We start from the raw sequence: 14153 nt of genomic DNA on the forward strand, positions 1-14153 counted from the left end.
TCCCGGGCTCCATACACCATAGGCCATTGCTGTACACATCATTTGGACTCTTGTTTAGGTAGAACATTCAGCCCTTGTCTCATATGCCTGGGAATGATTCCTAAAATGGTTGAGAAAACTTGGTACTAACCATCTTCTGTCCATAGCACTTTATTCATAATGTCTGCTTTCAGATATTTGAGTGGCTGCTGGATTCAATAACAGCTCCGTTCTGAAAGAACTGTGCCCTGAGTTCAGTTTTGTTTATATTTGAACAAAAGTGCTCTAGTGTATAAAATAAAGTTGGTGTTTTTAGGTATACAGTAAAAACAGTAGCCTTTTACCTTTTCAGATCTGTGGTCCAACTTTAACCCTAATCTTCAGATGGAATCCACCTTAGGTCAGGGTACAGCCCACTTTGGTCCTCTCAGGTTACAGGCAAACAAAAAAAAAGATATGGATGAAACAGGACAGATTTGTAGATGAATGCCACATAACACATCTTTGTGTGAGACATTCTGCATGCCAGGAACATGATGCATTTTTATAACAATAATTTTCTGTTACCTGAGATCCAAAATATGTGGATGAAGAATGATGACTGAAAATTCGGTTGTGCTAGAATTATACTGACCCATAGATTTGCTAGACCGCTGCTATGAGGGGGGTGTTCCATCAGCAAGCTGCACTGCCCTCCATGGCTTGGAGCAGCAAGAGGAGAAAAATAAAATTTAAAAAACAGCAGCGTCACCGATGTCTCTACATCACGTTCGGGTAAAATCCGGAAGTGACAAAGGGGAGCTCTAAGAATATATAACGCTACATTGGAACACTTTCAGCCCATTCCTGAGGCATGCTGGTGGGCGCACCCAAAGCCCTTAGGAGGCTGACAAAGGCCTCTGCCGGTGCAGGGCCCCACAACTCCGGTGCCCCAAAGGCGCACGCCGGCGTGAGTGGCCCCAGTGCCGGCGTGCAGGCCTGGCCGTCGTGGCGGCAGCGCTGGGCCCAGATGCCTTCGCAGCCTCCCGACAGCCTCCGGCCGCCACCACAGGCTGCGGTGGCGAGCTGGGAGGTGTTCCCGGGGTGTTCTGGCACTGGCTGGGGGGCGGGGAACACCCCCTTTTGGGGGGGGTGAGATATGCCAGCTTTTTGCTGCCGTATCTCCCTTGCAACCCTATGAGGGTTGCAAGGTTCTTTTGCGCCGGGTAGAGGTTTCGGCGGTGCTGAAACCTCCTTAAGAGGCAATGCCACTGGGTTGCCTCCTAAACCCGGCGCAGGCATTCCTCTCAGGCATGCGCTGTTAGAGTCAAACTCTACACACCTACCAGCATATTTCTGTCTTTAAATATGGATGTACCCCATTTGTGTGTTAAGTGCTGGGGGTGATTTAAAATGCCAAAGAGGGCAGAGGGACTGCTGAATCTACATTCTGCTCAATGCTTTCCTCCTTGCTCTGTAGCTTTTCTCCTAGTTAGGGTCACTTCAGGTACATAACTATGGCTGAAACTTCCTCAAGACATGAACCAGGTGGGGGAGAGGGGGACTGGCAAGCCAGTCCACCATCCACACTTCATTTTCTCCTCTTGCTTTTTAAATTGCATGCCACGCCACCATTGAACACATGATTGGGGCAGCATGGATGTGTTGCAGCTGCATACAGTGAAGAAGAAGAAGAAGAAGAGTTGGTTTTTATATGCCTACTTTCTCTGCCACTTAAGGGAGAATCAAACTCGCTTACAATCACCTTCCCTCCCCCTTCCCACAACAGACACCCTGTGAGGTAGGTGGGGCTGAGAGAGTGTGACTTGCCCAAGGTCACCAGATTAGCCTCAGCCACTTGTTGGGAGGTGTGGGGAATCAAACCCGGTTCTCCAGATCAGACTCCACCGCTCCAAACCACTGCTCTTAACCACTACAAGATGCTGGTTTAGTCCCAAGGTCGATGATGAAAGTAGTTACATGGTCTTTTTTCCCTTTGCCAAACTCTTTTCCTTCCCCACTTCCATTCCTGCCATGCTTCTTTCTTCTGTAAGGGACTCATGTTTTTCTTAGTTGATTTCACCTCAACACATCTTTTTTGATTCTAGCATGCAGCTGATTTGGAGAAGAAGCAGAATGAAACAGAAAATAAAAAGCTGCTGGGTACGGTTATCCAATATGGCAATGTTATTCAGGTACGTTGTGGCTTATGTCGGGACATCTCCATAATACTAGCACCCTTATTCGATAGGTAGGTGCCACACAAACTGACTTGCACTGACACATTGAAAACTCCATTCCTCTGTCGGTACGTAGAACAGGTTCATTGCTGTTTATCATGCAGTGAGTCTGCCAAGTCTTAGGAGTGCAGGGTTGTGTGAACAGGTTGATATAACTGCAAATGATTGCTGTAGCACAGAATCCAGCAATGTGTGGATGCTAGCTATGACCTCCGTTTGCACATGTATCCTTCCTAAAACTGCAAGTAGCATGCCAAGCCCAGTCTGCTTGGGGAGCGTTCTTAAATTAGCCATTTTTAATCTTCAACATCTACCTTCATTATATATATGACCCACCTACAGCCTAAATTCTCCCATATTGGGGGCTCAAGCGAAGTCTTCCATAGTTGTCCCACTACCACAAATGAAAGGTGTTTGTTGTGTGCTCCCTACATGCTAAGAGCGCATTTTCAAATGAGCATCATGAGATATGTGGTCGTCCAATTTCACCCTAAATATGATGAATAGAGAAGGGGGGAAAAGAAAGCATTAAGGAATTAAATACACTTGCCACTGTTAATGGGGTCTTGTTCCAATACATTGTAACTATTTTGCTCCAGGGGAGAGAAATATCTGCATATTTATCTTTTTTCCCCCCTTGTAGCTTTTGCACTTAAAGAGCAACAAATACTTAACAGTAAATAAAAGGCTTCCAGCTCTGCTAGAGAAGAATGCTATGAGGGTGACGCTGGACGAAGCTGGCAACGAGGGTTCCTGGTTTTACATCCAGCCATTCTACAAGTTGCGTTCCATAGGAGACAGCGTAAGTTTACAGGGATATCATCGGAAATGATGTGTGATGTGAAATACTGAAAAGTTTTTAATCAGTAGCTTACTTTCTTAAGGTTAATTAAATGCACCATAGTCTATATAGACTACTGTGCAGTTTCCTTGGACTGAAAGTAGTGGGAGGTGAATTACCATGGATACGAATGTTTTGGAAACAGGGAACATTTTTGTAGGTCTGGAACAGTAGCTGTTTAAATCCTCGCTGACTTTCAGATAGTTATGAAAATCCCTTCATTCACTTGAGAACAAATCAATATAGTAAACGGCTGTGGTTTTATGCCATTGTGCAGACCAGCACTTTGCCTTCTGATTATGAAAAGATTGGGAACGTGGATGTAAATTTGAAATAACCGTTGTGATAAAATGCCTTCTACCCCATGATTCGTGCCAAAGATTGCAGACTCAAAAGATAATTCTTGGGTTTATACTCTCTGCAGGCACAGAAATTATAAGGGACTTTTTTTGTTGGTTTAACGGTAAAGGTCCCCTGTGCAAGCACCGGGTCATTCCAGACCCATGGGGTGACGTCACATCCTGACGTTTTCTAGGCAGACTTTGTTTATGGGGTGGTTTGCCAGTGCCTTCCCCAGACGTCATCCCTTTACCCCCAGCAAGCTGGGTACTCATTTGACCGACCTCGGAAGGATGGAAGGCTGAGTCAACCTTGAGCCGGCTACCTGAAACCAACTTCCTTTGGGATCGAACTCAGGTCATGTTGGTTAGTAGGGAAAAATTGAGAGGCAAGGGTGAGGTTTTTCTCTTCTCTAGTGCAGAGGCTTTCAGTCCATAGAAATGCAGATGACCCTGCTCACAGGAGGACAATGAACAGCTTGAGTTAGGAGCAGTGGACTCTGATCTGGAGAACAGGGTTTGATTCCCCACTCCTCCACATGAGCAGCAGACTCTAACCTGGTGAACTGGGTCGATTTCCCCACTCTTACACATGAAGCCAGCTGGGTGACCTTGGGCTAGTCATAAATCTCTCAGAACTCCCTCAGCCACACCGACCTCGCAAGGTGTCTATTGTGGGGAGGGGAGGTTTGATTCTTCATTAAGTGGTAGAGAAAAACGGGATATAAAAACCAACTTCTCCTAGCTCATTCCCAAGGTGCAGCAGTGGGCACTTGCAAGGCCCGTTTCGCTACAGAGGTTGTGGTGTTGCTCTTGGGAGGGTGTCTAGAACTGGGTTCTCAAATTGTGGGTCACAGCTGTCTCACGGGTGGACCTCAAGGCCACAAGGAGGAAGGAGGAAGGGGAGAGCTGAGAGAAAAGATTCTGGGAGGCTCAGTGACAGATGCAAAATTGCCATAAGAACATGAGAAAAGCCATGCTGGATCAGACCAAGGTCCATCAAGTCCAGCAGTCTGCTCACACAGTGGCCAACCAGGTGCCTCTGGGAAGCCCACAAACAAGACGACTGCAGCAACACCATCCTGCCTGTGTTCCACAGCACCTAATATAACAGGCGTGCTCCTCTGATCCTAGAGAGAATAGGTATGCATCATGACTGGTATCCATTTTGACTAGCAGCCATGAATACCCCTCTCCTCCATGAACATGTCCGCTCCCCTCTTAAAGCCTTCCCAGTTGGCAGCCATCACCACGTCCTGGGGCAGGGAGTTCCCAATTTAACTTAGCCATGAAATAACAGTTCATTGTTCAATGATGTTGTACATTTGATACATTCTAATCATGAAAATGTAGAAGTGAGTCCTGCTTCAGAATGTCGAGCCATTGCTGTATGTGATTTTGATCATTATTATTTTGCAGAGATTATATCTCCAGATCGCTGTCAGATGCTGGTGTGGGACATAAGGGAATGCCCAAAGACATTCACCAGTTTTAGTACCTCATTTCATTTTAGAATTGCATCAGTAATTATGAGCATCATTGCAGAATGCTCAGTGGGAGACGGACCCTTATTTTTCCAGAGATTTCTAAATTAGCTTGTAATACCAGAGAGTGAGAGAGTGCTTCTGCACATGTACAAGACATGCTTTACATTTAAATTTTAAATCTATTTTTAGTCCCAGGCTTGAGCATGAAGCATAGCTCAGACAGAGCTATGCAGACTCCTTCAGAAGGTAATTTGTAATTATCTGGTTCGGAATGCAGTTTGTACTGCAGCTGAGCACTGGGAATTAAGCACATTGGAGCATTGTTTCCCTGAGATGATGGGCCTCTGTACCTTAAAATATAAAATGAAATTCGGCATCTTTGCAGAATGTACTGTCAGCTTACATCTATTTTAAGCCCAAATCCTGGATACAAGACATAGCTCACGCCCAGCTAACTGCTAAGCAGACACACTCACAATGGGTGAGTTTAGGGCTCTGGGGAGCAGCAGCCAAATCCAGGAAAACTGCGGAGCCTCGGGGAATGAAGGAGGTGTGGGAAGCTTTATTATTTTAAGCTATACGATAATCTCTGTTCTGCACTCCTTGTTTTTTTTTATTATTTTATCGCTCTTTCTTGCGTATGGCGAGGAGGCAATAAAAACGAGTCCCAGAAGCCTCCGTGTCAAATGCGTTTGCCTAAAAACCAAAGTGAGAAAATAATAAAGCAGTGCGGTCTGCTTTTGGGCTCGGGAAGTTCTGTGGATTTAAACTTTAAATATGCTCTGCACATGTGCATGATCTCACTTTACATTCCAAAATGTGAAAGAGTTCCTCGAGGGGAAAGAATGTTGGAGTCGTAACGTCTCTGAACATTCTGCGTGATGCCAATTCATATCCCAAACTAGTCAATTATGAATTTTAGTGGCACGGCTAGTTTAAAAAAATATATATTATAATAATACATGATAGATTCAGCGTGAAGAAGGCAGCCACCTTAGTACAATCCCCAGATGGTTTTTCTTCCAAAATGGGAATTAAAGAATTAAGAATTAAAGTTAAGAATTAAAACATATTAAACATTTTGTTACAGTGATGCTCCAGTCTCTGTGAACATAGCATATAGTAGCCAAGTCAGCAAGGAAGGTCAAAAGAACATGACTTGAGCAGTATCCATATTCAGTATTTTACATTTGTCATTGATGAGACATGATTCGGGTTGCCAGGTCCCTCTTCGCCACCAATGGGAGATTTTGGGGGGCGGGGCCTAACCATCTAAACAGAAATCAATTGAAAAAATGAGCCAGAAAATAGGGTTCTGGTACCGTAAAGAACAACCAGCATCCACACTGGTTCTGAGAACAAAATAGAGCATACGTGCAAACCATGAAAGACTGGACGCAGCCGGTATGTACAAAGCTATAGAAGCCAAACTTTTAGGTATAAGTCCAAGTATAAAGGTGAATCAAACAAGAAAAACGGGGTGGACGCAACAAGGGATGCAAGGTTGATCCAGTTGCGTTTCAGAAGAGCCTTCTTCAGCTTGTGGTGCAATATAATATAATATAATATTCGATTCACATTCATATTAGATAAATGTCCATGTCCATTTCTAGTTCACATTTGATTCTCTAGGGATTCCCGCCCTGATTCATAGACGTAAATGTTGGTCAGGATTCCAGCTTGCCCTAAGCTTGCCACCAAAGCGCTGCAAGTCTCTCTTGGGAGAGGCCGTGGCTCAGTGGTAGAGCCTCTGCTTGGCACGCAGAAGGTCCCAAGTTTAATCCCCGGCATCTCCAGTTAAAGGGACCAGGCAAGCAGGTGATGTGAAAGACCTCTGCCTGAGACCCTGGAGAGACCCTGCCGATCTGAGTAGACGATATTGACCTTGATGGACCAAGGGTCTGATTCAGTAGAAGGCAGCTTCATGTGAGTCATTCTGGTATAGTTGTTGAAGCACTGGTCTTGGACTGGGGATCGTGTCCTGGGTTCATGTCCTCCCCTCGCAGGCCAGGCAGGACCTCAGCTTCTCATTCTGTCTCAGCCTAACTGGTTTTGAAGAGTTAATGTGAGAATAAAAAGGGATTACCCATCCATTTGTCCCACCCTGGGCTGTGGCTCAGTGGCAGAGCCCCTGCTTTTGCATGCAGAAGGTCCCAGGTTTCATCGCCAGTCTCCTCCAGTTAAAAGGACCAGGCAGGATCTGAAAGACCTCTGCCTTGAATCCCTGGAGAGCCACTGCCAGTCTGAGTAGACAGTGCTGGCTTTGATGGATCAATGGCTTGATGCAGCACGAGGCAGCTTCATGTGTTCCTTGGAGGAAGGGAAGGAATATCCATGTGACTTTAAATAAATACAAATGATAATGAACTGAAAAAACAAAACTCATTTTTCTGACTTCTTGTTGATCCCCAAACCATCCAAAGATACCTCTTGTGTCAGTTCCATGCCTTGAAGATCAAGCAGCGCATCTTGAACTTTGTGTTTCAGGTGGTCATAGGTGACAAGGTAGTGTTGAATCCTGTGAATGCTGGACAGCCGCTGCACGCCAGTACTCATCAACTAGTGGACAATCCTGGCTGCAATGAAGTAAGTTGTTGTTCCTTTTATTGGCTCTTTTTTTTTTAAAGGAAGTACATCAGTGGAACAAACAGGTTTTACATTCGCCTGAAAGGGATTCTCGAAAGAGTAGAAATGGAGTGTTTAAAGCACTTTCTCCCCTGGATTGTGCAGTTAAGTCATCACTTAATGCAGAGTATTTTTTTTCATCTGTAGATCAGCAAGCGTGGCAAAATACGTTATAACTTTAATCCTGTTTTATGGGTAGAGAACAGAGCCTTAGAATGTGGCCTGGTGAAGATCACTCAATAAGATGGTGGTATCAGATTTTGTGGCATGATTTTATATATCTGCCTGCTGAATTTTCCAGCCTCTGTTCATCAGGCTGGTGCAGAGAAGGGTCCTCCATCTCCCAGCCATGGCCAATCGTTGGCTTGGGTCTATTGTCAGGGAAAAGTGGAGTATAAATGCCGTAAATTAGGAAATAAATGAGCTGTGAATTGCTTCACCATAACTTTTCTGCTCTTGGCTATGAACCTCTCACAGTGACCTTAGATATGATTTGGAAACCCTTGTGTACTATAGTGGTTAGAATGCTTGATTAGTGCTAGAAAGGGCCTGATTCAAATCCCCTCTTTAACACAAAGCTTACTGGATTGCCTTGAGCCCGTCATTCTCAGCCTGTTGTCCCCTCACAGAGGTGTTATAAGGAAAAAATGGAGGCAGGAGAAACACATATGCCATTCTGAGATAGAAACCCACATATTTCTCTGAACTCCTTGAAGAAAGGGCAAGATAGAAATGTAATGGATAACAGGTACAATGTGAGTGTTAACTGTGGTTTGGGCAGGTGCTGATGTTAGTCCTGATCCCTTTTTTATTGCAGCCGGCCGTTAACTTTTGAAGCTTATTTCAGACACAACACGTAGATCTCTCTTTCAGAGCAGAACAGGAGAACTTTTTTGATGATTTTGTGTGTGTGTCTGCATGTTTTTGTTCTAATGGATCATGCTCATGTTGTAGGTGAACTCTGTGAATTGTACTACAAGCTGGAAAATTGTCCTCTTCATGAAATGGAGCGATAATAAAGATGATATCCTAAAAGGGGTAAGTTTGACCATGCATCTCATTCTTTAACTGTTAAATTCACATTTGTTTATTGAGCCCCTGTTAACGGTCCTCTTTTTTGTCTTTGCAGGGGGATGTAGTGCGGTTGTTCCATGCGGAGCAGGAAAAGTTTCTGACTTGTGACGAACACAGAAAAAAACAGCATGTCTTTCTAAGGACCACTGGCAGACAATCAGCTACTTCGGCAACTAGCTCAAAAGCCCTGTGGGAAGTTGAGGTAAAGATGGCGATGGCGATTTGTTCAAACGGGCTTTTAATGAGTGTTGCCTTTGTTTAAAACCATTTTTTTCCTTTATAAAGGCCTTTTCTCCCCAAAGCACTGGATTTTCCAATACTGCACAAATGGCGTTTCCCCCCTCAAACTGAGAGCACTGATGTGATTATTAAAGAGTGCAGGAAGCCCTCGAGCACACTTCATTAAAAGATTAGATTTAAACAAATCTATCTCATCAGCCACTGATATTTTCACCCTAGAAATAGTTTTCTACCAGCTGTCTTTGACATTGAGAACTTGTTGGAGTACGTTTTAGGTTGGAGTCCCTCTCCCCCCACCACCCCAAATTTCCATTGCAGAGCAGATACTTCAGTTTTAATTGGATATAATGGTCATAAAGCATGTATAGTGTTGTATCCCCATGCAGCAAATAGAAAAGGTTCATGTAAACACAAGTGTGTTGGTCTGGATAACTTCATTATGATGAAGGAAAAAATGATATTTTGCTTTGGGGCAGTCATCAGATTGCTACCTTCCAATTCTCTTTGCCTTAGAAAAAGCAAGATGCATTAGTGCAGAACTACTTTGTTTGAGAAATATCTTTTCTGCTTTTTTTCACTGAACTTTATATGGAAATCGTAATTTCACGAGTGGTCTTGATTTAAAGTAGAGGAAAGAGCTAGAATGCTTTGGCCACTGCTTTTCATGCCAACGTCGGTGGTTTTATAATAAATCACTATTATTTATAATATGTGCGCTGATTGAAAAAATAAAACACCTACATAGATTTCTTTTTCTTTTTTAATTTGCTGTCTCATAAATTAGGCAGAATGTTGGTTTGGATTGTTAGCTGAAGTTGCTGCTCTGGGAAAGGAGGGCAAACAATGTCAGCGTAAACATTTCCAAAGCTGCCTTGTTCAATGATACAGTAAATGTTTAGTGGCCATTCTTTCATTAAGTTTAATAGGAAGCTCTCAACTATCTCCCCTTCCTGAGATCATTAAAGCTATAATTTCAGGACCCCTGCCAAGCCTAATACACTGCTTTCTTGGGCAGCTTAATACTACTTTTCCTCTTCCCCTAAAAACAAGTGTATGGGATTGAATGGAACATAGCTAACCTATTCAGATGCATTCCGGAAGGGGTATTTTGGTTTGTTTAACTGCACTCTACAAAAGCTTGTGCTACAGTAAATCTTTTGGTTTTTTAAGCACAGACTTGTTTAAGCCAGCTGAATGCTACATTCTCTTCTAAAATGGCCTAGGCGCCTAGGGGTTGGCCCCATGATTGCCATCGCATCTGAGATTATTTCCCAAAGGCAGATTCTTCGGCCTCTTGAATTGCTAGAACTCTGTTGTTGTTACTTTGCAGGTAGTACAACATGATCCTTGTCGAGGTGGTGCGGGATACTGGAATAGCCTTTTTCGATTCAAACATCTTGCTACTGGACATTACTTGGCAGCTGAGGTATGTATCACAGGACGGGTACTCGTGGACTTTTCCCAGTGTTGCTGCTTTCCCTCTTCCTAAAGTATGCATAACAAAATTAAGCCATAGGAAACCAAGACTCGGAGAACATTGTGTTTATTTGAAGATCACTGTGAAGTATTATTCCTTCAAAAGAAGCTTGAAGCAATCCGGAACTTTGCAGAAATCGCTTCCCAGCTGCAATGTTTAAAGAATCCAAGTAAATAGTCTGAAAATTTTGCCAAATTTTTATAAATGGAACTGATTGATACATTTGCACCTGTAAAGTTTTCTAATATTAAGCAACTCTTCAAGGTAGAGCTAGGTTTGTTCACAAATCTTCATCTTTGTGCTTGAGAGCTGAGAATGCTATAATATGATTGTGAGTGACAGCATTTTAAAGGCTACCTTAAAACCTATGCGCCACAGAATAAAAATTCACTGTACGCTGTGTTACAGACTTTGGGGTGGGAGGGGGAAGCTAGATTTGTTTGACCTGCTTGTGATTCTCTTCCATCAGGTAAATCCTGACTATGTGGAAGATTACCAGGAGTGTCAGTCATCAGTAAGTATAGGCAAGAGTACCCTCTTGCCTTTAACCAAGGGGTGTTGATATAGGCCCTGGTTCCACTTTGACTGGCAAGCACGTAGACCAATCAAGGCGTTGTCATTGCCAAATGCCATCTTAGACTTAATATGGTGTTTTCCAACGATGGCTTTAGAGACTCTAAATACTAATAACTGGGTAGCAGTAATTTTAGATTAACTAAACTAATGCATTATTCTTCCAGCTGTCATAATCAAACCTTTTGTTCTTCCAACATGTTGTGAAACCCTTGAATTACTCTGACCTTTTCTTAGAAAAGAGCAAGAGTCCAGTAGCACCTTCAAGACTTGCTCTTTTCTAGTGCTAGTGACAGACTAACACGGCTACCCATCGTGATCTATCTGACCTTTTATGTCCTTCTCAGAACAATTAGAGGCAACCCCCCTTTTCCCCTTGCAACTCCAATGTGGCATAATATTATGCATTTATTTTGTTTGTTTGTGGCACTGCCACAATACGTGGCACTTCACAGAATGCAAGAAAAACAGGCCTCTCCTCCAAGGAGCTTATAATTGTAAAAGTTGTCTGAGGTGGAGGTAGGGAAGGATTTGCATTCATTCCAGTTACACACGGCTAGACTTGGGTTTTGTAGGGAAAGGAGGACTAAAGGAACTTGTGAAAAAGGTGGCTTTTGAGAAGGGCTTGGTAGAAACTGAGAGACGCAGCATCACAACCGATCGTCTAAGAGGCATTTCCAGGCATGAGGGGCAGCAGGGAATGCAGCCATTTAAGGGAGCAGGAGAATACTGTCTCCTAGCATCCCTCGTCCCCTTTGCTGACCAAGTCACATACAGAGCTGTGCTTTCTGGACCATAGTGGTGCTTTGGTGTTCCTCCTGCCCTGTTGGTTCTGGTGGTGCTGCATTGAGGAAGCATAAGAGAAGAGCTAGCGTGGAGTAGTGGTTAAGAGCGGTGGAGTCTAATCTGGTGAACCAGGTTGGTTTCCCCACTCCTTCGCATGAAGCCAGCTGGGTGACCTTGGGCTAGTCATCATACTCTCCGAACTCTCTCAGCCCCACCTACCTCACAAGGTGTCTGTTGTGGGGAGGGGAAGGGAAGGCAACTGTAAGCCAGTTTCATTTTCCTTAAAAGGTAGAGAAAATCTAGCGTATGAAAACCAACTCTTCTTCATCATCCTCACCATCTTCTTCTTCATCATCATCATCATCATTCATTGCTGGGGGGTGAGGGTAGGAATCAGTGCTGCATGGGGCAAGAGTGGAGGCTTCTAACAAAGTACCTTAAATTTTCAAAGTCCACTTCAAACCCTTTTGCAGCCCACTAATGGGCAGTTTGGGAATTGCGGAGTAAGAATCACCACCACTTCTAGGTGAAAGAAATAGTGTTCTTTTAAATTATGTCTGAAGCTAGGTACTTTCTTAATCTGGACCTGAGTCAGCAGTGAATTTCACTTGCTTGGTGTTATGGTTAAAAAAACACCCTGAAATGTTCACATCAAATACTTGTTATGCTTATTTTTTCTTTACATTGTCACAGCTCATAAGTTGAAGCCTGTGAATAGGAATTGTTCTCTACTTGTGAGAAATTGCAGTGTCGTAAAGATAGCAGCTTAAACTCTCAGGCTGTTCCCCCCCTTCCTCATTAACTGGTCTTATATAATTTTGTCAAACTGCTGTTCAACTGAGGTCGTAGGATAATTCTCAGAACAGACAAATTCATGCACCTACCCCTTGCTCTCATGTTTATGTGCTCTCATCCACACTCTAATCCTCACTCCTACGCATGAAGCCTGCTGGGTGACCTTGGGCTAGTCACACTTCTCTCTGAACTCTCTCAGCCTCACCTATCTCATAAGGTGTCTTGTGGGGAGAGGAAGGGAAGGCAATTGTAAGCTGGTTTGAGTCTCCTTCAAGGTAGAAAAAAAATCGGGATATAAAAGCCAGCTCCTCCTCTTCTTCTAATAACAATTGTATTACACAATTATTTTTTTGTGAATTAGACATTTGGGTGTGCACTGAATGTTCCAGGCTATAAGAGGTAGAAGTTGATCGTGTCCAGGTGTTTTAGAAGGGCATGGGTCAGGTGTTTAGGCACCAAGTTATTGTTGTCAAAAGTGGTGTGCTAAGCCAAAAAGCAGACATTCTAAACAATGGGTAGATATGGGTTGAGCAAACCAATCTTTGTCCCTGGGTTAAGTGGATGAGGGTTGCATAGCATACAAGCACTTGAAGTTCAAAATGGATGGTTTGGTGTTGCCTGTTGCCTGAGCGGTCCTCATGCTCGTGCACTCTATCCTGTCTCTCCCCATTTGCTCTCTCCATTCCCTTCCTTTTCAGCAAACCATAGCTTTGCATCTGGCAAACTATGGTTTCTTTCAAAGGGGAGGGGCTATGGCACAGTGGTAGAGCACCTACTTGGCACGCAAAAGGTTCCAGGTTCAATCCCCGGCATCTCCAGTTAAAGGGACTAGGCAGATAGGTGATGTGAAAGACCCCTTCCTGAGACCCTGGAGAGCCGCTGTCGGTCTGAGTAGATGATACTGACTTGGATGGACCAAGGATCTGATTCAGTATAAGGCAGCTTCATGTGTTCATGTATGTGTATGAGATCCCTGAATGGGTTTCCCTATAGTTTCCAATTTTTGCTTTCAGGGTAAGTGCAAACGGTCACATATAGGTTTGGCTATAAAGAAAAACTATGGCAATGCCATACAACAGGAAAGGAGAAAGGGAATGGCAGCATGCAAGGAGGGAAGGCAGGAAAGAGGGAGCGCGCGTGAGCCCATTTTTTATTTGTATAATGGCAAAACATCATTCAGTATTATATCTGAGTTGGCCCATTGTTTTCTTGTGGTTATATGGCATGCAGACGATTGAGTTTGTGCAGGATATTATCTCCTGACTGTTGTGTGATGTTGCAAGGGTGGTGTCAGTAAGTGTAAGAATATGATTTTAGTACTCAGTCAAGGAGCATATTTTTGATCATTTAGAAGCTATTCATGGTCCCAACCGATCTCTCCAAACTCTAAGATAGTATTTTGGGAAGAATTTCCACACAGTCTCATGTGGCATTTCTTCTTGGAGAATGAGGTAATGTTCTTTTTTCTGACCTTTTTCATTAGAAACAAGACCTGCTCATAGACCACAATGTTGATGGTTTCTGTTTTCTTAGAAGTTTAGCCTCTGGTAGATGTTCACCATTGCGATGGGGGATATTAAATTCTCTGCCAGAGTACTTTTCCTGTCTTACTGTTCCTCATCTTCGGAGAACTTATATGCTAGCCCGTTTTAATGTTCTCCCTTCTGCTATTTTGTATGGGAGATATAAGAAAATTCCATACTCCACTAGGGTGTGTAA

The 14153-nt window shown here is 43.6% G+C and overlaps 1 protein-coding gene across 2 annotated transcripts in view; it reads left to right on the top strand.

Moving 5' to 3' along the window:
* Positions 1-14153, top strand: part of ITPR1 (inositol 1,4,5-trisphosphate receptor type 1) — a 244396-nt gene that overhangs the window by 78485 nt on the left and 151758 nt on the right. For both annotated transcript variants that reach the window (XM_056867281.1, XM_056867282.1), the window contains exons 4-9: positions 2067-2153; positions 2842-3000; positions 7352-7450; positions 8444-8527; positions 8619-8765; positions 10134-10229. In XM_056867281.1, coding sequence (XP_056723259.1) covers positions 2067-2153; positions 2842-3000; positions 7352-7450; positions 8444-8527; positions 8619-8765; positions 10134-10229 — 672 coding nt within the window. The remainder of the gene's footprint in view (positions 1-2066; positions 2154-2841; positions 3001-7351; positions 7451-8443; positions 8528-8618; positions 8766-10133; positions 10230-14153) is intronic.

This window comes from Euleptes europaea, chromosome 1 (assembly GCF_029931775.1).
Source record: "Euleptes europaea isolate rEulEur1 chromosome 1, rEulEur1.hap1, whole genome shotgun sequence".
NCBI lineage: Eukaryota > Metazoa > Chordata > Lepidosauria > Squamata > Sphaerodactylidae > Euleptes > Euleptes europaea.